The sequence below is a fragment of the Sus scrofa genome, chromosome 6 (genome assembly GCF_054392235.1).
Source record: "Sus scrofa isolate SSC_HxYL_T2T_F1_AM1 chromosome 6, Sscrofa_HxYL_maternal_Yorkshire_Landrace_v2.0, whole genome shotgun sequence".
NCBI lineage: Eukaryota > Metazoa > Chordata > Mammalia > Artiodactyla > Suidae > Sus > Sus scrofa.
In genome coordinates, this window is record NC_139388.1 from 174,072,501 (window position 1) to 174,097,848 (window position 25,348).

Here is a 25,348-nt window from a genome sequence, read left to right on the forward strand (position 1 = left end):
CCCAGACTTGCTCAGTGAGTTAAGGATCCAGCGTTGCCACAAGCTGCAGCGTAGGTCGCAGCTGTGGTTCGGATCTGGTGTTGCTGTGGCTGTGGTGTAGCTCCGATTCGACCCCTGGCTTGGGAACTTCCACATGCTGCAGGTGGGCCCTAAAAAAAAGAGAGAAAAAAAAAATAAAACTGGTGGTGTAATAATGCAGGGGTCGTAGACCTTAGCCTGACTTGGTCACTCCTTCCTGGGTGGTCTTGGGGAGGTTACCTCCTCTGGACCTGGTTTTCCCCAACTGTAAAAGAGGTGAGGCAGGGAGGACTCCTGGGGCCGAAGTAGCCCCAGAAAGTCTAAAGCAGGGAAGTAAGAGCCTGCGCAAAACTTCCTGGCGCGTTTTGCACCCGTCACCATCCCCACTCCCTTCCCGACACTCAGTCCCTTCCCCTCTCTCATCGCTCTGCTCCCAGCTGCCAGGAGGCCATGCCCTTGACCCCACGGCCCTCCATTCACCTGCCAGCTCCAGCTCCACCCCATGGTTTGTGCCCTCCCTCTTGCATGCTGACTGTCGTCCATCTCATGCACCCGACTGCCCTGTGATGCGCTGTTGGGAAGCACAAATGCTAGGCTCTCTGGCCCTGGGGCAGCTCAGCATGGTCGGGTCCAGAAGCCTGGTCGCACCGGTGGCCTGAGCCGGCTTGTGTGTCCAGTCTTCTTGGTCACTAGTGGAGCGGATGCTGATGGGAGCTTAGTGATGAGCCAGTAGGACCCAAACCCTCAGGAGCCTGCCAGGTGGGCGAGATGTTAGTGGAGCTGATTGCTGCCCATTTCACAGATGCCCAAACTAGACCCGTGTCCTACTAGAGACGACCTAGCTGGCTGGGGCTGCCCCACCAGAAGCCAGACCAGGAGGCTCCTGTTTCCGAGCTCCACTCCCCACCCCAAGTGGGGAGCAGCAGGGGTCCCGCGAGGGCCGCAAACATCTTCTCTGAACAAAAGCTGCAGGGATGGGGCCCTGCTCTGCAGACTGAGGCTGGCTTCGCCCAACCCCCCCCACCAGCAGCAGCCTGGCCACAGGGTAAACTGATCAAGCCCAGTGCTGCTGGACCAGCCAGCATGGCTGCTGGGTCCCAGAAGAAGAGACTTCTTCCTGAACGCATGAAGTGTGGCTGTAATTATGTGAGCCCTTGCTGTGTGCCAGGCGTGTGTTTACTCCTCCTGGCAAATCCTGTGAGTGAGACGATTGCGTTCATTGCCCAAAGCAAGACACCGAGGCACAGCAGGCTGAGTTAACGTGCTCACGGTGGAGCCAGCACTGAACACGACCAACAGCAGCGAAAGACTTGTCTCGTGTGCTGTGGTTCAGTCCAGCTCGGCTTCCTCCCTTACCTGGGCAAGCGAGGTAAACTCTCACCTTGCTTCCTTCGTCTGTAACAGGAAGATAAGAATAGAGCCGACCTGGCAGGATTGCTTGAGGACCAAGGGAGTTAGTACACATGCAGGCCCCAGGACAGAAGTTGACACATGGTTGTGACAAGGTGACCTTGGTCCACTGTGATTATTGGCACAGTGTCCCCGTGTCCCTCCCAGCCCCCACCCCTTCCACCATCCTGTGCCCCTGGCGTGGCTGTCAGGCCCAGTTTCCAGACTGGGATGCTGGCACGTGGAGCAGCGCCGCCTGGGGCCGGCCGTGACCTCGGTCTCCCATGTCTGCCGCCAGGAACCAGTGAGGACCCGTTCCAGGACTCGGAAGGGCGAGAGGGCGCAGAGGCCGTGGCGGAGCACCAGTTTGCAGACCTGGAGGACTCGGACTCGGACTCGGACCTGGACGAGGACGAGGAGGAGGAGGAGGAGGAGGAGAGTCAGGACGAACCATCGGGCCCCGCCGCCTCGGAGGCACCCCCGCCCGGCCCACCGGCCACGCTGCCGGCAGACGCTTCACCTGTCCGGGGCCCTCAGCCTGCAGATGTCACCTCTGGCAACCAGGCCACGCGGGGCAGCTCAGTCTCGGAAGCTGAGCGCTTGGCAGGGGGTAGCTGCTCCACGTCCAGCCAACGCGCCCTGTGCCTCCGCCAGCTGCGACCTACCCCGTCAGGCCCCATGGAGAAGGACACAGGCTCGGCCCTGAGCTCCCAGGCCGTGTCCCCACGAAGACCGTGGTCCCCCAGCAAAGAAGCAGGCGGCTGCCCACCGCTTGCCCCCAAACACTCACTAACCCAAAGCGACTCATCTCCCCAGCGACACTCACCGGCCCGAGAGCCACAGGTCTCAGTCCCAAGCCCGCCCGGCCCCCAGAGGAGCCCTCCCCACTGTGGGTCTCCGAGACTCCAACTGTCGCCTCTCACCCCCCACCCCCCGGAGAGGGAACTGTCCCCTCGAGCGCACCTGCCCCCCGAACGGGAGGGCGCCGCAGTCCTAAGCCCCCCCAGACACTCACCCCCCAGAAGATGGTCTCCAGGCCAGGCTGAGTCACCGCCACTGTCAGCGCTGCCAGGGAAGTGGGCCTTGGCAGGGCCGGGTAGCCCCTCGGCGGGCGAGCGTGGCCCAGGCTCAGGGCTGGCCCCACGGGCTCTCTACCTGCCCGCGCCTCTACCTCACAAGCTTCTCGGCAGAAGCCCAGCGGAGACCTGCACCTCCACGTGGGTGAGTTCCTGCCCCCACCCCTCCCAGAAGGGCTGGGCCACTTCTCGTCAGCGGGCGGGCGGGGGGCGACCATCTCTCCCCTCCCCGGAGCAGCCCCCCAGCCAGCCCACCGGTCACCAGTAACTCAGCAGACGTGACCTACGCCAGGGGCCGTGCTGGGTGCCTGGAAGCCGTGAGTTCAGCCTCAGAAGCAGCGGAGCACGGACCCTGGAGCTGGATGCCCAGGATGAAGTTCAGGTTCTGCCGCTTCCGAGCAGCATGGCCTTGGCAGGAGGTGCACATCCTTGTGCCATTTCTTCCCACCTGACCGCATCCCCGCGTGTGCTGTGGGCAGACGGCAGAGCTCAAGCAAAGTCACTGCCTCTCCAGCAGCACTGCCATCGCACCCTCACGGCCAGCACCGTCCCTGTCACCACCACTGTCCTGTCACCGTCACTCGCGCCATCCCGACATCCCAGCACGCCATCACTGCCACCCCGTCAGCTTGATCCCTCTTGTCACCATCACCGTCCAACACCGTCCCTGCCACCATCGCTGTTCTGACCCCCGGCACGGATACCGCCATCGTCATCCACACCTTTTCTGTCACCAGGGTGTCACGAGCCAACATCGCCACCCACCCCCAGCAGCGTCAGCAGCCTCACTCAGAGATTCAAGCTCCCGGGGCGGGGGGAGGGGGGGGCACAATCTAGGAATCTTAACTTGATTTTTAATTGTGGAGTCACGTTAAAACTCCTGGTGGTGGGAAGAGGTCAGGAATCCAGAGTGGGCAAAGCTGGGTCGCTACCCTTTGAGAAACAGGAAAAGCAGCAGAACTAAGACCAAGGGCAGGTGCATGGCGGCCAAGAAGCCCCCGTCCTCCGAAGACGGACGGGCTGGCCGGAAGCATGGGGTCCATAGGTCCTGCGTGTGCTCACGGTCCCTGGAGGGCTGGGGACCGCGCTCTCCGGGGCGGGCACTGCACCCGTGCCGCTGTGGGTGGGGGCTTTGGACTGGCTCCCGCTCCGCCGGGCCTTGCTCAGTGATCGCAGCCCGTGGCCTCCTCATCCCGGCGCCTCGGGGCTCTCTGTGCCCAGCACAGAGCCGTGCCTCACCCTGTCTTGTTTTCTGACCCCAGCAGAAGGCCGAGTCGCCAAGTCCCTCCGGGTCTCCGGGCCCCGCCCATCCTCTCTCCGCGCGCCCCTTCTCGGCCCCGCACGACTTCCACGGCCACGGCCCGGCCCGCACGGAGGAGAACCTCTTCAGCCACCTGCCTCTGCACTCGCGGCACCTGGCCCGCGCCCCGTGCCCCCTGATTCCCATCGGCGGGATCCAGATGGTGCAGGCCCGGCCCGGGGCCCACCCTGCCCTGCTGCCCGGGCCCCGCGCCGCCTGGATCAGCGGCTTCTCCGGGGGCGGCAGCGACCTGACGGGCGCCCGCGAGGCCCAGGAGCGAGGCCGCGGGAGTCCCACCGAGAGCTCATCGGCCTCCGTGTCCCCCGTGGCCAAGGTCTCCAAATTCACCCTTTCCTCGGAGCTGGAGGCCGGGGACTGCCCCCAGGAGAGGGGGCGGACGAGCGGGGGCCCCCGCGGACCGCCCCGCTGGGAGCCCCGGGGCCCCGAGGGGCCCGCAGAGCCCGCGCACCGCGCCCGCACCCCGCCGGAGGCGTCGCCCCGGCCGCCCCAGGGCCGCCGCCCGGGGCCCCGGAGCCCCCGGCTGGAGTCGCCGCCGCTCGCGCCCGCCCGGCCCGCGGCCTGTGCCCCGCCGCCGCTGGACCGCAGCAGCTCGGTGGGCTGCCTGGCCGAGGCCGCTGCCCGCTTCCCAGCCCGGAGGAGGAACCTCTCGGGGGACCCCAGGACCAGCCAGAGCTCCCCCGAGCCCTCAGGAAGTGGGGGCCCCGGGGCCCCCCCGCGCCAGCCTGAGGACCCAGCGCCCCGGGGCCCTTAGCCTCCCCGACCGCCCGCTTCTGCACCTGCGGCTTCCCGGGTTCGGCCACGGACGTTTCCAGCCCGCCTCCCTGGCAGCATCTCGCGGCGCGGCTCCCGGCCCATCTGTGGATCTGTCCAAGCAGCTTCTGCTCAGCCCCCACCTGTCTGATCTTCCCACCACGTATGCAGTGACCTGTGCCTTTTTCTAGTACCTTTTGTTGCTTGAAAAGAAACAAACACCCACACACACACACACCAAACATCAAAGAGCCCGCTGATGAGTTGGAGGCTGTGAATATTTTAGGTGAGGTGGGGCCTCATCCTGGGCCACTGCGGTGGCAGCCGCCACCACCACCCCCCCGACCCCCAAGGCTGGCAAGAGGCGGTCATTTGCTGAGAGAAATGGGATGCACTGAGAGAGAAAAAAAAAAAAAGAAACTTCTAAAAACATATAATTAAATGTAAAAGCAAGCGCTCCTATGTACACATGTTTATGGTTCCTGTTTATTGCTGCTTTAGCCCACCTCAGCTTAGTGGCCACCCCTGGCTGCCAGCAGAAGGGCCAGCGGCCCGGGACAGAGGGACGGGCGGGGAGACTCCACGAGCAGACCCAGAAAACTCCAACTTGCTTTTCCTGCTTGAAGAAAAGGTGAAGGTTCCTAGGATTCCAACACCACATATTTGGGGCGGGTAGTGAGTAGGAGCTTCCAGACACGGAACGGGGGCGGGGGCGGGGGTGGTTCTGAGTCGGTGATCCCATCCTGGCGCTTGACCAGTAGACAAAGCCCCCTGCCTCCGCTCTGCACCCCACCCCACCCCCGCTGGGAAAGGCGTCTTGGCCATCCATCTCCTGGTTCCTAAGCGTCTGACCTGGGCCTTGCGCTCAGGGCCCCAGCCATTGGCTGCCTTCCTTGTTCTAGAAACGATCCTCCAGGCTGAAGTGTCAGGGCCCGCCCAACCCCCTGGGGTCAAGATCCAAGGTGCATCGCCTTGCCATTCCTGGGGCCAGGCTTGGGCTTCATTTCACATTTGGTCCCTGGGGTACAAAGGGCTCTATTTCCTCCAGGGCTGGGCTTTTCCAGTGATTGGCACAAGAAGTTTGCAGGGATCTCTTTCTGGAACTCTTTGCAGCAGAACCGGTCCCCCTGTCCCCACCCCACACACTGTCAGGCCTCTGCTACCCCCAGGGAGTACCCAAAACCATGACTGGTGGGAACTGCCCAGGCCTCCTATTGGTTGGCTGAAACCTCTTTCCAAAAAAATAAGAACATATAGAAAGAAGGAAAGAAAGAAAGAAGGAAAGCAAGCAAGCAAGCGAATGCTGTTTGCTACTTTCCCTAGCTACCTGTTGTCCAAGGTCATTTGAATTTTTCTCCAAAGCAGTCAGTCAGAGCTAGTGCCTCCTTCCTCATCCCCAGCCCCTCCTTCATGAGGCTGCCTTGTGTTTCCTGGGGCAAAAACCTACTTTGTAAAAAAAGAAAAAAAGAAGGAAAAAGAAGAAAAGGAACATGACTAGAAATTAAAAATCCAAGTTGAAAGATGGAGCTCATTTACCCAGCCCTGGGATTGGCGGGTGTTTCCCCAGCCTCCAGAAATTATTTCCTTTCATTTCCACCAGGGGGGAGGCCCAGGGACACAGTCACGGCCCCGCCAGGCTAGGTGCTAAGGCCGCAGAGCAGGAACCGCCTTGGCCAGGCTGCCGTACTCAGCCAGGCTCTTTGAATCCTGTGCCCAAAGGGGGCTCCTGGGCCGTGGAAGTTGTGTGGCCAGGATGCCGTACGATGCGGAGGGTCGAGGCACTTCCGTGAGCTCCCACCCTCGGGCACAATCGCCTTTTTGGCCAGTTCAGGGCCTTTCTGTTCTTGGCCTCTGCTGCGAGGCCAAACCAGCCACAGGTCAGCCGCCAGCCCACCGCCCAGCTCATTTCCCTTTGGCCAAGATAAAAACGGGGCCATAGGAAGGGCCTCCCTGGGGGTGCTCTGGGCTCCAGCCAGCACTTCCCAGCTGCCTGACCTAGAGGCTGGGGTTCTCGGACTCCCTGGAAGAAGGCCATACTGGCACTGATTTGGCCTGGCAGGGAGCGGGAAGGAGCCCGGGGCATCACAGCCAAGGCCAGAGGCCAGGGCTTTCCTCACCCTCGCCTTTTAGCCCCACCCCGGGGGGCTACCCAAGGGCTAGAGACTTCCAACCCTGAGGCCCGGAGCTGGATAAAGAGCCCTGTTTCAGCCCAGGTTTGAAATCTTCCTCGGCAAGCTCTTTCAGTCCCAGGCCTGCAAAACGGCAGACAGGGAGCTCTGCTAGACTAGACCCTGACCTGGGGGGCAGCCACGCCCTCCCCCCAGCTCTCCCCCCCGCCCCCCCCGCCCCCCCCCACCCCACCCCACCCCACCGGCTCAGACAGCCCTTCCTTCCTGGAGGCCTAGCCAGAGACGGTGTGGCCAGCCAGGGAGAGGCCTCATGGCCACTCGGGCTCCCAGGCCCAGGCCAGGAGTCACTGGGGACCCGTTTCTCAATGACAGGTACACGATATGCACGCATTCTGATCAAAGGGCTGCTTCCCCGTGCAGTTGCCCAGAGACATGGAACTGGTGCCACCAGCCAGGGCCGCGTGTCCCGGGGCATGGCTCTAACCCCCTCTGCCAGACTCTGTTCCTGCTCCCCCACCCTCAGGCACCCCTTCCCAGTGTGGAAGAAGACTCGCTCCGTGCCCTCCGCAGGCCCCTGCCCTGCTCCGCTCCTCGTGCCTTTCTAGCCTGACTGTGACCCTCTGTCCCAGTTGGGGACGTGGTAGAGGAAGCAGGGCTGACTTGGTGGCACAGACACCTGTCGTGTGCTATGTTGAAATGTTTGAGGTGGCCATTCCCTGGTTCGGGCCTGCGCTGGCCCTCAGGGGGCGGGGGCTGGCGGGGGGGCTGACCCACCTGCTGAGGTTTCAGAGCCAGCCTTGTCTTCTGTTAGGGATTCCAAGCCCCCTGGCCCCTGGCCTACACTCCAGGATGCCCTTGACCCTGGGCAGGCTCGGGGTCCTTCTGGGTACCACCCCCGTTCCTCCCCGAGTTACCTTTTACCAAAGCCCCAGCCCCTTGCCCTCCCCCAACCACGGCCCCACCACGGAGACCCTCCAGGAGGCGGACGGCCGCCCCCTGCCCACTCTCCCACCTCTCCATCCCCCCAACTTCCAGACCCAGCAGCCCCTCCGCCACCCTCTGCGGGGAAAAGTCTGAACGAATTCGTTTCCAGGTCCCTCAAGCCCCGCCGCTCCGTCTTCTCGCCGCCCTCTTGAATAGGAACAAGCAATACTGCTGAGCTGAATGGCTCTCTAGCCCTTTCTCCAGACACATCCTCTTTGAAGCAAAAAATTCTGCTCGGGCCGCCGTCCTTGGAGACACATGTGCAGCCCTGACCGAGGGGAGAAATACCCACAGGCCTGGTCCCCCAACTCCGCTTCCGTGTCTCGAATCCCATCCGCTTTCCACTGGAAAACCGCTCCGGCTTTTAGGATCACTTTACCAAACCTAGTGTTCAACGAGGAAGAGCAAAGAAACGGAGAAAAAAAAGAAATGTGCAGGCGAATGTAAGATACAGACTCTCTGTAAGATAAATATTTGCCTTTTTGTTCCCCGAGGTGTACGTATTCTGTACGTGAAGTTGTCTGTAGGGAGTTTCTATGTTCTTAAATATGGCAATACATTCCAAAACGCGTGCTGTGGATACATGTACAGCAACCACACTGGGATGGGGTAGGTTTGCCTGTAACTTTATTTAAACGCCAGTTTCTACACTTGCATCTTGCAATATCGGTATGGTATATATCAGTGCAAAAGAAAAAAAAAAACTCAACAAAAAATCCTGCAGGTCTAAAGCACAGAGTCTGATGTACAAAGGAAAAAACTGCTCCGTATTGATGTGTGTGACCTTCGTTGTAAATGACATCCGTACTGTGAATGAGAAGTTTTTACAAGTATAATAATTGCCTTTATTACAGTTCTGGCTGAGTGTTCAGCCTGAGGATATTTTTTAAAAAAAACAGCACGTTGGAATAAATTTGAAAATCCCAACAGAGGCCTGCTTGCCTGGCTCGTGGTTTTTCTTAGGGCTGTAGAATGTCAGAATCAGAGGGACGCTTGGCGTCCCGAGTGCTTCTTTTGCTACAGAGAACTCAGGCCCAGAGAAGGCAAGTGACCAGGCCATAGTCACACAGCCTGAGATTCAAGGGGCCCCTCCCTTCCAGGCCTGGCAAGAGGCATGGGAACCTTGCCATGTGGTTTGGGGTCTGTATGCGTTGCCCTGGGCGGCCATAACAAATTCACAAACTGGTAGCATCAAACAGCAGAAATGTATGCGCTCACGTTTCTGGAGGCCAGAAGCCTGTAGTCAAGGTGTTGTTTTGTTCGGGAGGGGGGAGCTGGGGGCCGAGGGAGTCTCTGTTCCACGCCTCTCTCCTAGCCTCTGGGGGCTGCAGGCAATCCTTGGCCCCCCCGGGCTTGTGGCTGCACCCTGCCCATGTCTGCCTCTGTCTTTGTGTTGCTGTCTTCGCCCTGTGTTTCTTCTAAGGACCCTCATCGTTGGATTTGGGGCCCACCCTCATCCAGGGGGATCTCATCTTGAGATCTTTACCTTAATTATATCTGCAAAACTCCTTTTCCAAATAAGGTCTCACTCACAGGTTCCAGGGGTTACGACGTAGACTTATTCTTGAAGGGCTGCCCTTCAGCGCATTACAAAGCAAGGCCGGGAATCTGATCATGGCATTGGGCACATTGTGGGATTTCAAGGCCTCCTGATGGAGACAGAGCTCAAAGCCTCTGGCCAAGACAAAACTGCCAGAGCCTCCTCGTTGCCCCGCCCGTCTCATTGAAATGCCCCTTCCCCCGCCTTGAGCAACCTGTCCCACTTGGTCCTTCTCCTACCAGGAACGGCAGGTGGCCCACCATTCTCCCGACCCCAAAGGGGCCTTATATGCCCCCAGCCGAGCAGCAAGGACATCAGAAGACGCCCTCTTCCCCAACCAATCTGCAGTCAGCAGGTGTCTCATGAGGCCTCTCCTCTCTCCCTGGGCCCTAAGAACAGACACGACCACGTGATCGGGGTCGGGTCGCCTGCTTATCAGGAAGTCTTCCCGCTGCACTAGCAGCAGGTCTTATCTCCACAACCTTACCTTTCCCACCCGCTCTTACTCTGGAATACTTTTTTCCAACCCACATGCCTGGACCACTGCCTGAGTACTCAACCTCCCTGGGCTTTCTCTTTCCTGATTTGCAAAGGGGAGGGCTGTTGGGAGGATTCAATGAGACGGTGTTCACAGCATGGCTTAGAGAACCTTGAACCTAGTAAGCCTTCAGCAAATAGCCTCTGAGTGGGCTTTGCATGGGGTGCTGGAGTTCCAAGGATGGAAAAGACAGGTATGGAGCGCCACCTTTCCTATCCATCAAAGACCTGCTGAGTGCCCGTGGGACACCAGTTGTCAGATAGGACAGAGGGCAAAACAGTCCTGCCCTCAGAGAGCTTACACTCTAACAGGGAGGCCATCAGGCAAGCAATGACCTCATTAACTACTCAGTCACAGTGGCCCGCAATTGCTGCTACAGGAGTGACCGGAGCTCCAGTCCAGAGTGAGCCTGGGGTCGCCTCGAAGGCCTGGGAACAGGGGTGGGCAGAGGGAGGGAGGCCAAGAGCAGGAGCAGACGAAGAGGCAAATGGGTAATCAAGAGGGGCCCTCAGGGTGAAATGCTGCCCAGAAATTTAACACTAAGAACCTAAGCAGGCCGGCTTGTTTCAGCAGCAAGGGACGCATGGCTGACCCAGGGAGAAGCTGGCCTAGCCGGGCACATGGCACGCGGGAGGCCCTTCGCAGACACTGCTAGTGATGAAGCGATGAGTGAATGAATGGTGGAGGCAGAGGGTGCAGGCTGGGGACTGAGCAGAGGGGTAAGTGGGGACAGCAGGTCCAGACACCTTTCCCAGGGCCTGGGCGGGGGAGGGGAGGGGCGACCTGGAGAAGTAGCTGGAGGGAGGCGTGGGGTCCTGGGAAGAGGACCTGAGTGTGTTGTGGGGAGGGGCTGATGGCAAGGAGATGGCGAGTCTCCGGCCTGCTTGATTAAGAGGAGATGCATAAGGCGAACGATATGGCGTTTCATTGAAAAAGTAAAACCAGAGTTACCACGAGACCAGCAATCCTACTCCTGGGCGTATATCGGAAGAAAACCCCAAGCCAAAAAGATTCGTGCACCTCGGAGTTCCCGCCGCGGCTCAGTGGTTAACGAATCTGACTAGCATCCATGAGGACACAGGTTCAATCCCTGGCCTCGCTCAGTGGGTTAATGATCTGGCATTGCTATGAGCTGTGGTGTAGGTGGAAGATGTGGCTCGGATCCCCCACTGCTGTGGCTGTGGTGCAGGCCAGAGCTACAGCTCTGATTCAACCCCTAGCCTGGGAACCTCCATATGCATGGGTGCAGCCCTAAAAAGCAAATAAAATAAAATAAATAAAATAAAATATTCAAGCCGCTCAATGCTCACAGCGGCCCTATTTACAATAGCAAAGACATGGAAGCAACCTAAATGCCCTTTAACAGATGAATGGATAAGGAATATGTAGCATATATACACCATGAAATACTACTCAGCCATAAAAAAGAATGAAGTCACACCATCTGCAGCAACATGGATGGACCTAGAAATTATCATACTGAGTGAGGGAAGTCAAACAGAGAAGGACAAATATCATACGGTATCACTTATATGTGGAATCTAAAATATCACACAAATAGGAGTTCCCGTTGTGGCTCAGTGGGTTAAGAACCGGACATACTATCTGTGAGGATGCAGGGTCAATTCCTGGCCTTACTCAGTGGGTTAAGGATCCGACGTGGCCAGAACCTGCTGTGTGGGCTGCAGATGTAGCTTGGATCCAGTGTTGCTGTGGCTGTGGTGCAGGCCAGAAGCTACAGCTCTGACTTGACCTCTCGCCCCTGGAACTTCCATATGTTGCAGGTGCAGCCGAAATAAACAAACAAATGAATAAATAAATGAATAAAATAATATATGACACGCATAAACTTATTTACAAAATAGAAACGGACTCACGGACATAGAAAACAAACCTAGAGTTACCGAAGAGGAAGGGAGGGACAAATGAGGAGATTGGGGTTCATTTAAGTGGGACCAATGGTAGAGACAGGCTGTGCATAAAACAGGGAAACCAGGACGTGCTGCACAGCACAGAGAATCACATTCAACGTTTCGTAATAATCCGTAGTGGAAAAAGGACACATCTCCATGGCTATAGAATATGCTTAACCTGGAGACAGACGTGCCTCCGTTCACGTCTCATCAGCCAAAGTTCCAGAGGGATACACATAAGTAGCACCGGAGTTCCCGTCGTGGCGCAGCAGAAACAAATCCGACTAGGAACCATGAGGTTGCAAGTTCAATCCCTGGCCTCACTCCGTGGGTTAAGGATCTGGTGTTGCCGTGAGCTGCGGTGTAAGTCACAGATGTGGCTGGGATCCTGTGTGGCCGTGACTGTGGTGTAGGCCGGCAGCTACAGCTCTGGTTTGACGCCTCGCCTGGGAACCTCCCTATGCCGGGACTGTGGTCCTAAAAAGCAATAAATAAAGAAATAAATAGCACTAAGGACAGTCACACAAAGCTAGGCCTTCTCAGCATCAGACGTGCCCAAGAGCTGAGCAGATGTCAGCAACAGGACAGGGGAGGGGCAGGGCCTGATGGCGTCAGTGCCGGATTTTTACAGGGCGTGAAAAAAATAATGGTGCAGAAGGCAGCCGGGCTGGCGCCTGGCCTGAGAATCTTGGGATTTAGAAGGACACGGAGCAGCTGCCCGGGACCAAGCCCTAGAGGAGAGCCGGGGTCTCAGCCGAGAGCAGTGGGAAAGTGGCGTCCCAGTCAGACCCAGAAGAAGAGCCAGGCCCTGCATCCAGCATCTCACCGACCCTCTTTGTAGTCCTCACAACAACCCAGAGAAGCGAGGGTCATGGCCCCCATTTTTAGAGAAGAAAACACACGTTCTAAAGGGCCCCGCGAGCCAAAGCTGCCGAGCCAGCGAGAGGCAGCGTGAGGACTGACCCCAGCCTGACTCCCAGGCAGCGCCTGGGGGATCCTCGAGCTCCCCGCTCTCCTCTCGAGCCCCAGGGGAGCCCTGGATCCCAACCTGTTGGCCTCCTTCTGCCCAGGCCCCAGTGGGGCTTCTGCCCTGCAGCAGCCTGGCTTCTCAGCAGAGCCACGTGGGTCCCCAGGCCTGACGCGGAAGGCTGGGATGCCAGTACTTGAGAGCACAGCAGGTGCACATGACTTCCCAGAAGGACCAGCCTCTCCAGCCGCCGCAGGGCCGAGGCCCACGGTCACTCACACGTGGCCGATGCCAGGCCTCCCGCGGCGGCTCTGGAGTCCACAGAGCGCTCCCCCTTTGGGCGGAGGCAGGGCGGGGCACACGTCCTCACTTCACAGACCAAGAGCAGAGCCCAAGGTCGCACCCCGTAACCCACCGACCTGGGTTACCCCTGACCCACAGCCTCAGGAAGATGCGGGCCGCGGTCTGTCGATGCTCAGACCTGAGCCAAGCCTTTGCTGCTTCCCATCTGAGGTCAGGCTTTCACCTTAGGCCTGGACCCTCTCTGCACTCCGGAGACCCCAGGGACAGACCAGTGCTGCCAGGACAGCCTCAGACGGCAGGCCCGTCTGAGATGGGCATGAGCAGAGAGAAGCCGAAGGAAGGACAGGGCCAGCAGAGGAGGGCAGGCTGGGGCTGTCCTGAGCCGGCGCATCGTGGCCGTCTGCCCAGGAGGCCCTCCTGGGTCCAGCGGTAGATGTCACTTCTTCACCAGGTAGAGGAGGAAGATGGGGCGCCGGCGAGGCTGCTCACAAGGTCGGGGGTAAGGGGCAGGGCACGGACTCAGAACCAGGCCCCCGCATTCAGAAACCGGTTGGTCTTCTATGGAAAGAGACTCTGGGCCTGTGTGCCAGCAAGGAGTCCTCGAAGCTGGGTTGGGGTTGTGGGGTGCCCAGCAGACATATCCCCCAATCCCGTCACAGCTTCAGCCAACTTAGGGAGACCCAGCTGCCAACTTCCCCCTTTTGTAGATGAGAAAGTGACGTCCGGAGCCGGGAAGAGCTTGGCCCACAGCCAGGGCTAGGATTCCTGTGCCCTCCCTCAGCAGGGCCACCTGCGCCACTCCGCCCATGGCTCCTCTACCCCGAGCCCCAGTTCACCTGCCCGGTTCTCCTGCCTGGCTCTGCCTTTTTAGGAAAGGAAAAGAGCAGCCCCAGTGGCGGGCAGGCGGGCGGGCAGGCGTCCATGCTAATCCACCAGCTCCCGGCAGCTCTGGTTACCGTGGTTTGGGGCCCGGGCAGCCCTGGCTGGGAGTGCCAGCCCAGCCAATGGGCGCTGCCGCGGAGCGCCTCTGCCAGAGCCATACAAGGCTTTGCTTCGGCCCAGTCCCGAGCCAGCACAGGGCAGTCCCAGCGCCAGCACCCGCCCCGCTCGAGATCCTGCTAGCCCGGCACGTCCTCGGACTCTGCCTAATCCAACCTGGGGGCAGGCAGGGCTGTGGTGCACGTGCACCAGGCCCAGGGCTCCCCAAGGTCAGGAAGGTAGCTCTGCCAGGGCAGAGGCCAGAACCGGGGCAGAGACCTAGGCAGCAAAGGGGATCCCAGCTGGAGGCAGGGGTGATGGAGCCCAGGTCTGGTCCAGGCCGAGCCGTCTCTCCGTAAGATGCCCTTCTTTAACTTTGTAAATCGAAGAATAGTTAATTTACAATGTTGTGTTAGTTTCAAAGGGATTCAGTTATGTGCGTGTTTTTCTAATTTTTCTTTTTCAGATTCTTTTCCATTGTAGGTTACTACAAGATATTGTGCATAGCTCCCTCTGCTACACAGTAGGTCCTTGTTGTTTACCTATTTTATGTACAGTAGTGTTTTTACATTAATCCCAAACTCCTAATTTATCTTCCCCCTCCCCCACTACCCCCTCCAGAACTATAAGTTTATTGTCTGTGTCTGTGAGTCTATTTCTGTTTTGTAAATAAGTTCATTTGTATCTTTTTTTTCTTTGACCCCTGTGAGCAGTGGCTTGATGTGGGATCTCAGTTTTCCGACTGGGGATTGAACCTGGGCCGCAAGTTCAATGAGTGAAAGTGCCGAGTCCTAAGTACCAGGCCAGCAGGGAAATCCCTCTATCATTGTTTTAGATTCCACGTATGAGTGATCTCATATGCCATTTGTCTTTCTCTGTCTGACTTACTTCACTTAGTGTGATAATCTCTAGGTCCCTCCTCTTGCTGCAAATGTCATTATTTCATTCTTTTTCGTGGCTGAGTAGTATTCCATTGTGTGCATATAAACTGCATCACCTTTATCCAGTCATCTCCTGATGAACAATTGCTTCCATGTCTTAACTATTATAAAGGCGGTTGCTATGAACATTGGGGTGCATGCATCTTTTTGAATTAGGGTTTTCTCCAGAGTGGGATTGCTAGATCATAAGGCATCTCTACATTTTAGTTTTCTAAGGAACTTCCACTCCATTCCCCACAGTGGCTGCACCAGTTTACATTCCCACCATCAGTACAGGAGGGTTCTTTTTTCTCCACGCCCTCTCCATCATTTATTATTCATAGACTTTGGAGTGGTGGCCCTTCATGAACGAGAAAGATGTTCTTACGTTCCCATCACCCCTTTGGCCTGACTGGCCACTTGTCCTCCCCACTTACCCCTGGGAAGGCTCGGAGAAAAGGGAGTAATGGGTCCCTTCTGGGGTCTCCCCAGGGCCCAAGCCCCAGCTCACCTAATCCATCCTGAGTCTAAGGATGCACGCTCCTCTCCGAGTCGGGTGTCCATCACCAAGGGCATATGGTAGGAGAGTCAAGGACACACATAGGTCCCCTTCGGGTCTTTTGTGGACCAGCTGTCACTGCTGTGGGTCTGGGCCTGGGAGAGTGGAAGCAGGTGGGGGGGACAGGCAGCCCCACCCCAGCAGAGCCCATTCCATCTGTCGGCTCTTAACACCTCTGACAATAATCCCTGGGGAGTGTGGGAACTATTGGCCCCACCTGACAGGCATGGAAACCGAGTCACAGAGACGTTAATTGCCCACGGCCAGGGTGGCAGGATTCAACCCCAGAGGACTCTGACTCCAGGCGTCTGTACCACTCAGACTTCCTCATCGAGGCATTTCAGGTCCTAGAGGGACAGGGAGCTGCCATTTAGACTAAAGCGTGAACGGAGGAATGAAAGTCACTGTTGCTGAGCGGAGTAGGGCTTTCCCAAGCCCCCCTGCACTGCCATTGCCTGGTGCCCATTGCCCCTGTGACCAATGACCCGCCATGGCCCAGGCCATGGTCACAGCTGCCCGCATGTGCAGTGGCCCCTGTGGAGGTTCCCAGGCCACCACTGACAATTAGATTTGTCACGGAAGCCACTGGGTTCAAGCATCCTTGTGTGTCCTATGTGGGCCAAGCTGAGCTCAGGGCCAAGACTGCGGTACTCCCCACGGCCACCTGGCAGGTGAGGGAAACGTGCCGGCACGGGGGGGCGGGAGGGGTGGCAGCCCAGGCTGGCATCAGGCTCTGTTTGCTCACCCAAGAAAGGAAGTGATAAATATAGACACAAGATTACTCAGACACAGCCTGGGAAAACCGGCTCCGAGCCTCGACTTCAGCCCTGGCCCAGGCTCACCTTCACCTGCCTGCCCCCTCGGCACCTGCTGCCAGGCCTGTCCCGCCTCCTCCCAGGACTCCCTGCCAGCAAACTTCGGGACAGCCCTTCCTACCTGCTCTCTGGGGGCGGGGCAGAAACTGAGGCTCAGAGAGAGCAGGCACTTGCCTCAAATCCCATAGCAAGCTAGCAGCGGGCAGCGCTAGGACTACACCTGGCATCTGAGGGCAACTTTTCAGGCCCGGCACTACACCAGTTCAGACTCAGTTTCCCCATCTGTGAGATGGGGGCCTAGTCCACCCAGCCCTCAACTCCCAGGAGCCTGCATGCAGGACAGAGTTGGTCACCACGCAGCAGAAAGAGGGTGAGGCTGGGGTCTCACGCACTAGGCTGGAGCAGCACGTGTGTAGGGCTTGGGCACTGGGATTCTGGAGCCAGACTGCATGGGCTCAGATGCCCACTCTGCCATTTTCAGCCTGAGATTTTGGGCAAGTTACCTAACAAACACACTGTTGCCTCAGTGTCCTCATGTCTAATATTAGAATAATAATTCTTCTTCTACATTATGACATAAATATTATAGACAGATAGAATAATAACAATAGCGTAGTAAGAGCACCTGCCTCCTAGAGCGCTGGTGAGGATCAGGTGAGGTACCACATGCAAAGCACTTACCCAGGGCTGGCACAGAGCAGCTGCTCTGCACATGTTTATCATGCTTGTCCAGGAGTTCCCGTCGTGGCTCAGCGGAAACGAACCTGACTAGCATCCCCGAGGATGAAGGTTCAGTCCCTGGCCTCGCTCCGTGGGTTGCCGTGAGCTGTGGCGTAGATTGCAGACGCGGCTCTAATCCCGTGTGGCTGTGGCTGTGGCTGTGGTGTAGGCCCGCGGCTACAGCTCTGATTGGCCCCCGACCCTGGGAACTTTCATACGCCAAGAGGGTGCAGCCCTAAAAAGATAAAACATACAAATAAAAATAAATTTTAAAAAATGACGATTATCCAGCCAAAGCAGGTGGGGGGTGGGTGGGAACAAGAGATCTGAGTGAGCAGCTCCAAGGGAACAGCCCGGCCCTGGGCTGTAGGGTGCGCGGGCCTCTTCTGTGCTCTGTGACCGCTGCAGCAGCTCTCTGGCCTCGCCGCCCCACCTGAAAGCTTCTAGAATCAGGCAGGCATGGATATGGAAGCTGGCTCCACCACGGACAGGCTGTGCAACCTTGGGCAAGTGGCGGGCCCTCTCCAGGCCTCTGATCCCATGTTTGTCCTCCTGAGGGTTAAAGAGGGAAACACGGGAGAAACACTCAGCTCTGCCAGGCACGTGGGCTCACGGCGCTTGCGCCCACCCTGACCCCGTTTCCCCAGCTTTTTCCATGGCCATGTGCTCGGCCCGAGAGAAAGGCCAGCCCTGGGTGCGTGACCCTCACACAGACAAGGGTCCTCGTGGGACGCACGTGCCAGGCCTCACACTGTGCGTGAATGCGGGTCCCTGCCCACGGGTCTGGGGACACTCGGGGACCCGTAAGTTTCCTGCGCTCATGCATGTCCGCACTTCCCGGAACACCTGCACACACAGATATGCGTGTACATATGGACTCAGAGGGCGCACAGGCGCAGAGCGGCGGGTGTCCCCAGGTGTGTCCCTGCGCACCTCGCCAGCACGCACGCTCCCACACTCGGGGTGTCCTAGCCGGGCCCAGCCCTGAGGTGGCCGTCTTCACAGCAGAGGAATGCAGACAGCTAGGGATGCTCTGCCAGCGGACGTGAGAGAGAGGCCCAGGGGAAACCACACGGGCAGGAATCCGGGCAGGCGTGCCAGGCCCAGGCGGGGCCAGGAGGGTGCCAGGAATGGTGCCGGGGGGGGGGGTGTGGGGCATGTGCAGACACTGGCCCTCCAGTCTCTCTCATCACCCCATGTCCTCGGCCTCCAGGACGTGGAGGCCAAAGGGTCGTAGAGACCACCCATCTCCACCCGAGGCGGCGAGCGCGTGGTACCTGCACAGACTTGCTGCGTGGCAGGGTGCCGTGTCTCTGGGCTGCGGTGGCCAGGTCTGAGCTGCGAGGGGGCAGGGGTGGGGGGGGGTCTTCCTCACAGGGCCCCGGACGAATCACTGACCACAGAGATGGACAGGAGGAGGAGTGCCGACACTGACTCAAGTCAGAGATGACGGAGACCACATGGAAATCACTAGAATCTTCAGGGGGGACTCACGCTGACTCACAGGCTGCTGGCCACTGTGCAGCCTAGGGCACCTGATCTACCAACTCCCCGGATGCTGACAAAAGGGACTTTGCTGCCATCTGCAGAGGTGGAATCTGAGGAGCGGAGGTGGAGTAACCCACCCAGGCCCAGAGCCGGCTGACTCCAGACACCCGTGTCTTACCACTGCGTCGTGTGGCCTCTGCCACTGGGCACATCTCACCCTGGTGGACAAGCACAAGTGAGGTCTAAGCACTGCTGGCAGCATGACAGGCACTGTCCCAAATGCAGGGATCTCCGGCGCAGGTGGCAGAGAGGCCTTCCCGGGCCCCTGCAGCATCAACCTTCCCCAGGTCACAGCTGTGCTAACAACGGGGACCCTGACGATATTGTGGCTGGGGGGAGGGGGGGTGCTGAGAGCCATATGGGGGTTTTGGCCTCTTCTGCCAGCACGCATCCCTGGGGACCAGCTGAGGCTGGGTGTGGGGACAGGCTGGGGTTCCAAGAGAGGGCAGGCACTGAGGTGAGGACATGGCCTCTGCAAGATTAGCCCTGGGATGGGGAGAGTCAGCCTCCATCTTCTCCATAGAGAACACATGGCCAAAGACGGACAGAAGCTAAAGTGTTCCAGAAGAGACTGGGCAGAGGGAGGGGCTGGTGAGGTTCCCAGTAAGGACCTGCCCTATTGTGAAGTCTGAGGCCAGAGCTGACACTGCCAGCCTCCTGCAAAAGGTTCCCAGGTCAAGCAGGACCCCCGTGCTCCCGCCCCATCTGTTTGCTGGGTGGGACTGTGGGGGCAGGGCAGGCTATGTCCTGGCGTCCAGGACCTCATGCATGAAGGAGGGAGGAAGGAAGTCAGTGCCTGAAAAAAAAAATCTGTCCAGGGAGTTCCCCTTGTGGCGCAGCAGAAACAAATCCAACTAGTATTCATGAGGATGTGGGTTCGATCCCTGGCCTCGCTCAGTGGGTTGGGGATCCAGCGTTGCGGTGAGCGGTGGTGTAGGTTGCAGACGCAGCTTGGATCCCGAATTGCTGTGGCTGTGGTGTAGCCCGGCTGCTGCAGCTCACGTTCGACCCCTAGCCTGGGAACTTCCATGTGCCGCAGGTGCGGCCCGAAAAAGACAGAAAAAATAAAAAAAAATCCACCCAAGGGATCCTCCTACACCCCATCTGTCCCCGCAGACTCACAGACTCGGCCATTTAGTTCCTGGGGACGCTAACATGGGGAAGTGACAGTGCATTCTTGGGAGGAGGCAAGTGACATGCCCAAGGCCACACAGGGCAGAGGGATTCTGAGCCCAGTCACCACTGCTCCTTCTGGGGACAACCAGACAGGCAGGCTCAAGCTTTGGTGCTGCCCTCGCCAGAGCTGGCTGCTTCAGCAGCCCCAGGCAGCCTGGGGAGCCACCCTGCCCTCCAGCCCAGGGGGAGGGGCCGCACACTCAGGAAGCGGGAGGGCTGAGTCTCGCTGCCCACGTGCCCATGCGCTCTGCAGCCCTAGCGTGTGGCCTGGAGCAGATGACCTCGCCTCTCTGAGCCTCCGTTTCTTACAAACAGCAATGCCCACCACTCGAGGTTGTTCTGATCATGAGATGGCATCTCATTTAGGAAGCTCCAAACGTGGCCTGGCACACAAAAGGCCTCCCTTTGACCGGCGTTTCCAAAGGTTGCTTAAGGCCCCTGAACTCCTTTCCATAGGAAAACTTAAGACCTTAAACCCAGCACAGGGCTCTGGGGAGAAGCAAGCCAGCCACTATCACCCCACTCGGCAGCAGGACAGACCCAGGCCCAGAGAGGGGGAGAGACTTGGAGGAATCACAAGACAAGCAGGAGGCGGGGCGCTCGGAGGCTTCCTGCCTGGCTCCCTCTCCCACGCCACTCTCAGGTAGTGCCCCGAGGGGCAGCCTGAAGGTCTTGTTGTGGCGAGGAGGCCTCTGGTTCCACCCACTGCCCTTCGCCCACGGTCCTTTCTCCTGCGCGCCCCCCCCCCCCCGCGCGGACTCGGGTTGCCAGGACTTTTCGAGCCGGAGCCGCCGCCGCCCCTTGGCGAGGGTAGCAGCCGCCTCCCTGAGGTCTCCTGGGGTCCCCGGAGGGGAAGACGAGACCTAGGTCCCGGGCGGCACGTGGCGGCGCTGCCCGTGCGGTGATGTCAGGCCCGCCGCGCCCCGGCCCCAGCACGTTCGGCGGCTCGGGGAACAAAGCGTCCTGCGCATTCCTGCGCGCTGACTCCCCGCCAGCACGTAGCGCGCCGCCGCCGCCGCTGCCGCCGCTTTGCCCAAAATTGGTCGCCAGGCGGGAGGCGGGGCGGGGCGGGGCGATGGCGGGAGCGGGGCGGGGCGATGGCGGGGGCGGGGCGGGCCTGCAGGGCCTCCTTTCGCTCCTCTGCGCTGCGCTCGCCGCAGCCCCCAGTCCGAGGGTTTCCCCAAACAAGCAGCAGAGCAAGACAGAGGGCCCCCCCCACCCCGCCCGTCCCCGCAATCGCCCGCGAGGGTCAGGCGCCGGGGCCACCGCGTGGGGGTGGGAGGGTGAGGGAGCGCAGGCGGCGGGTTGGGGGTGAATCACCGCCTCGGGCGCTGCTTGTCCTTGAGCCTCAGTTTCCCCATCTGCCAAATGCGGTGTGTCAGGCACGGCTGTAAGCACTTGGGATGAGTTGTCTCCCCCGAATTCTTACACCAACCCTTTGGGAAGGTGCTGTCACCATTTTGCAAATACGGAAGCAGACTTGGACGCTGATTTGCTTGAGGTCACGTGCTGGGGCAATTCAGAGCTGGGATTGGAATCTGGGTTGTAAGGTTCCAGAAGCTGCGTGTATCCTCTATGTGCTAAAGGGTAGTGTCTGCCGCGCAATGGGTGTCCTCCCTGCCCCCTGCCCCTCGCAGGTGGAAATCAGGTCCTTCACTTTCATTCTCTAAATGGAGTCAAGTGGGTGCCTGAGGAAGGGCGCCCTCAAGGGGTCGTCTGGGGAATTGCGAGCGAGGATTCGAATGTGATCTGTGGAAGAAGGCAGATTTGTTTGAGGAGCCTTCCAGCCGGTTCCTCTGGTCCCCTGGACCAACAGCAAAGTACAGAGAGGAGCTGAGATGCACCCGGGGTCACCCGCCAAGCCGGGCCACCCTGGCATGGGCCTTCTGAGGGCGGCCAGGAGGCTGGGGAGCAGAGCTGTCTGTACCACTTGGGAAAATGAGGCCGTGGGAGGGTCCCTGCCATGATCCCTCTGCCAGCCTGGCATCCCTCCCCATTGCAACCTGGTTTCAGAAAAGGCGGATCCCTTTGGAGCTGTGGGGTCTTGGGGGTCAGGGGCCTGCCCTGAGTTCTCAGGAATGAGGTGGCCCCCAGGTGGCTTCATTCTCAGGTGCTGAAATAGACGAGGCAGCTCTTCCCCAGGCTGTGGTGTCCCCCACCTGAGGCTCATCTGACAGTCCAGGAAGGCCCCAGAAGGAAGTCCCCTCCCCCCAGCAACCCAGGCCAGGATAGGAGGTGGGTCCCAGCAGGCCTGGACCTCCATGGCACAGATGCAAGCTGACTCCACTTTGAACTCAGAAGGAGGTCAGCTCCAGCTGGACGTGCAAGGCCTGCGGGCTGGTCTCCAAGCTCCTCTGTCATCACCGGGTCCCTGACATGTTTGTTCCAGCTCCTAGGGTAGGTCGTGCCCTTTCAGGCCTGGCAGCCGTCCACTAAGCTGTCCCCCTTTGTTCTTTCCCCACCGTCATGGCCTTGCTCGGATGTCTCCTCAGCTGGAAAGCTGTCCTGACGGTCCAGGCAGAGGCAGGCACTCACGCCTTGGGGGTCCTGTAGCTCCCTGTCTGTCCTTCCCTTTGACCGACACAAAGCCAGACACAGCACACACTGGCTCTTGCGCCCATGAGCTTCACAGGCCCTGCCTGCTCCCAAGTCCCTCTTCCGGGGAAATGCCTTTAGCTGGCAGGAGACCCACGGATGCAGTCCAGGTCTTACACAGAAGGGGCTCCATGTGCCTGCTGCGTGATGGCAGAGGGCACGGCCCTGGGGCCCCAAGACCCTTCTCTTCTGCTCCTGGCTGTGTGACCTTGGGCAGCTGATGCAGCGTCTCTGAGCCTCACTCTCAGGTCCTGCCCTGCCTGCTTCCCAGCCTGTTTGGAGGATCAAATAATGAATGAAGGCAGAGGGTATGCTTGGCATCCCCACACACTTGTCATTATCACCAAGTCATTCTTATGGACCTGCCTTGCGCCCCGGGGGCCTGGGTTCCAAGGCTGGGCGGCAGGTGGGCAGACAGGCCATGACCTCAGAAGCAGCCGCAGCCCCAGGCTGACTCAGGCCGAGGAGGCACTGGAAGAAGCGGTAGGCTTTGTGGTCAGTCTGAGCCAGACTGGCTCTGGGCCTGCCCACCCACCCCCAGGAATCACCCAAATCTGAGGCTGCAAGGCCTCCCAGGCCCATTCAAGTCCCCTTATCTGGGGAGATAAAGGCCCCCTCCCCCTGGATGGTGGCTCCATTCAGCTGGCTTCTGTGTGAACTTGGCAGCCCTCACCCTCTCTGGACCACAAGAATTCTGGGCAGGGGGCAGGCATTGGCCTCACAAGGGTCCCAGGCAGGTGTGGCCGGGGGGCCTCCCCCACTGACTCTGGGTCCCAGAGGCATGGCTCCTGTTCTCCACCCCCCCCGCCCCCGATACCTGGCCCAAGGTGATGGCGGGGCCCCCAGCACCCTCCTGAGAGTCTGGGGTTATTTTTATTGGACCCATGGGGCAGCTGAGGCCCAGAGATCAGAAGACCCTCACCCAAGGCTGGACAGCCAAGAGCCAGGACGCTGGCGTGTGGCTCTAGAGCCAGGCTCACCAGGGCCCACCTGCTCCAGCCCTCCATTCTCTCGTGGGCTCCTGGCTGGTGGTGGCTGCCTCCCCAGCTCCCCACACCCTAGGACACCAGCTCTGGGCCAGGGTTTGGACAACAGTCATCAGCTTATGAGATCCTTACATGAATCTGTAAGACAGAGGAGGAGGTCAAAGCTCAGAGAGGTAGAGTTGCTTGGCCCGAGTCACACAGCGTAAGAGGGAGAGCGAGCCTGGGTCTCCCCTACCTCTGCTCTGCACCCTAGGCCAGCTGCTCCCCAATCTGGCAGGGTTTCAGGGTTCTGGCAACACCAGGCCTCAGGGAGGCCACCTGGGATCATAGACACCCCTGGCTATGCGTGGGCAAAGAGGAGATGTGCCCGTCCTGCCTGTGTGGGCCCACCAGGCCCGCCTGGGCCGGAGGCTCCATGCCAGGCTGGGCTGAAAGCGTGAGGTCATTGGGCCATCCCAGCTCCCTGTCCCATCTCGCTGCTGTGACTCAGCCTGGCCTTACCCACACCTCCTCCTCTAGGGAACTCCAGCAGTGGTCTGGCCTGGCCTGGGCTGCTCGCACCGCCTGCCCACCCGCTCAGGGCCTCCCACCCTGAGTCACCGCTCACCTCACCACCCAGCACAGCCCTGACAGCGTAAGCCGGCTACTCCCCTCCCCTAGGCTCCCGGGATTCTGCTGCCTGGTTTCCAGGATGCCCAGGAGCCGGGTTGAGGGATGGGGGCATTTTCCTGCTGCCCTCAGACTCAGGACCCCCAGGACCTGCTTTGAGGGACTCTCAGGAAAATCTAGAATTGAGATTGCTTAGACCAAGGGCTCAGACTGACCTGGGTTCAAATCCCAGCTCCTTCTATGCTACATGGGTGACCTGGGATGAGATACCTCAGTTCCCCCACCAAAAGAAGGAGCGTCAACAATAAGCCCACCCCATGGAGATGCCGCCTGGGATTGCCGTCCTCGCTGTCGCCAGGATAGCGCTTAAGGATGCAGACAGATCAAGGGTCAGACGGCTGTGCGACCTTGGCCGCGGCTCAGCCTCAGGCTCCTCAGCGGCAAAGCAATAAGAGGAAGATTGCCTTCCTGTTGTGGGGGCTAAAGGTGGTAAGACACGTAAAGAGCTGTGCCGAGTCTGGCACCAGGGCCCAGGCGTGGGTAAATGTTTACGTGGGTAAACAGTAGCTGTAATTAATTCTTAAAGGGCCAGGTGCTGAGCAGTCCCAGAATGCTTTCAGTGAATGACAGGGAGAGGGGGAGACCGGCTCTTCCTCTGGCAGCGGAGGGGCATCGGGGAAGGGCTTCCCGGGGCTCGGACGCTCCAGGGCTCCCTCCGCAGGCTGAGCCCCCCGCTTCCCTTGGTGGGTCCAGAAGAGCCTCTGAAGAGGTCTTTCTGGGCTGTGTCTGGCCTCACCCTCTACAGTCTCCAGGGACCCCAAGAAGCACCTCGCTTCATGGAGGACGAAGCTGATGCTCGGACAAGAGAAGGGCTTGCCTGCAGCCCCCCAGCTGGGAACTGAGCCACATCTGCGTCTCCCTGTCCCCTCCTCCCAGTCCGGGAGCCGCCTCCCTGGACCAGGGCCGCCCCCCGATCCCCAGCTCAGAGGGAACTCTGCGAGACTCCGGGGACGCCTCTGCTCTCGGGGGTCCTGCTGGAAACCCCATTCCCCAGACTCACTTGGCAGCAGAGTCCCACCTGCCACCAGCGTTTTCTTTGGAACAGGTGACAGGAAGCTGAGCTCAGCAGCCGTCAGCCCAGGATGCTTTTGTCTCTGCCTTCGCCCACCTTGCTCAAGAGGCAGCTCCCAGAGCCGCAGGGGCCCGGCGCGCCTGGGCTGGGCCGGGGAGGCCGAGCGGGCCTGGGGCAGACCTTCCCCGAAGTCCTCGTTGCCCATCGGCGCATATCTATGGGGCATGGGAGCTGGCTGAGAGGACAGAGGCCGGGAGTCACATAAGCCACGGGGGCGTAGAGATGGCCCTGACCCTGGGCGTAAACCCCCACCTTTCCAGGTCAAGCTCTCTAACCTCTCGGAGTCTAAAGCCGCGGCTGAAAATGGACGCGTTGACAAAGCTTGAAGACACGAGAACAGGCTCTGTGATTCGGCGGAATGATGTGGCTTCTGCAGATGGCG

The 25,348-nt window shown here is 59.5% G+C and overlaps 1 protein-coding gene and 1 long non-coding RNA gene across 10 annotated transcripts in view; both read left to right on the plus strand.

Moving 5' to 3' along the window:
• HIVEP3 (HIVEP zinc finger 3) overlaps positions 1–5,798 on the plus strand; it is a 494,489-nt gene extending 488,691 nt beyond the window's left edge. For 5 of the 9 annotated variants that reach the window (XM_084965421.1, XM_084965423.1, XM_084965422.1 and 2 more), the window contains 2 exons: positions 1,706–2,628; positions 3,746–4,697. In XM_084965421.1, the coding sequence (XP_084821547.1) occupies positions 1,706–2,628; positions 3,746–4,555 (1,733 nt within the window). In that variant the 3' untranslated portion in view covers positions 4,556–4,697. Of the gene's footprint in view, positions 1–1,705; positions 2,629–3,745 lie in introns of those variants that run through there. The other 4 variants (XR_014808560.1, XM_084965425.1, XM_084965426.1 and 1 more) reach the window with 4 other exon arrangements.
• An 8,325-nt stretch (positions 5,799–14,123) lies between these two features.
• On the plus strand, positions 14,124–14,749 carry LOC110261251 (uncharacterized). Its single transcript, XR_002345254.2, has 3 exons — positions 14,124–14,261; positions 14,373–14,429; positions 14,620–14,749. It is a non-coding gene; the product is annotated as an uncharacterized LOC110261251 (long non-coding RNA).
• The last annotated feature ends 10,599 nt before the right edge of the window (positions 14,750–25,348 follow it).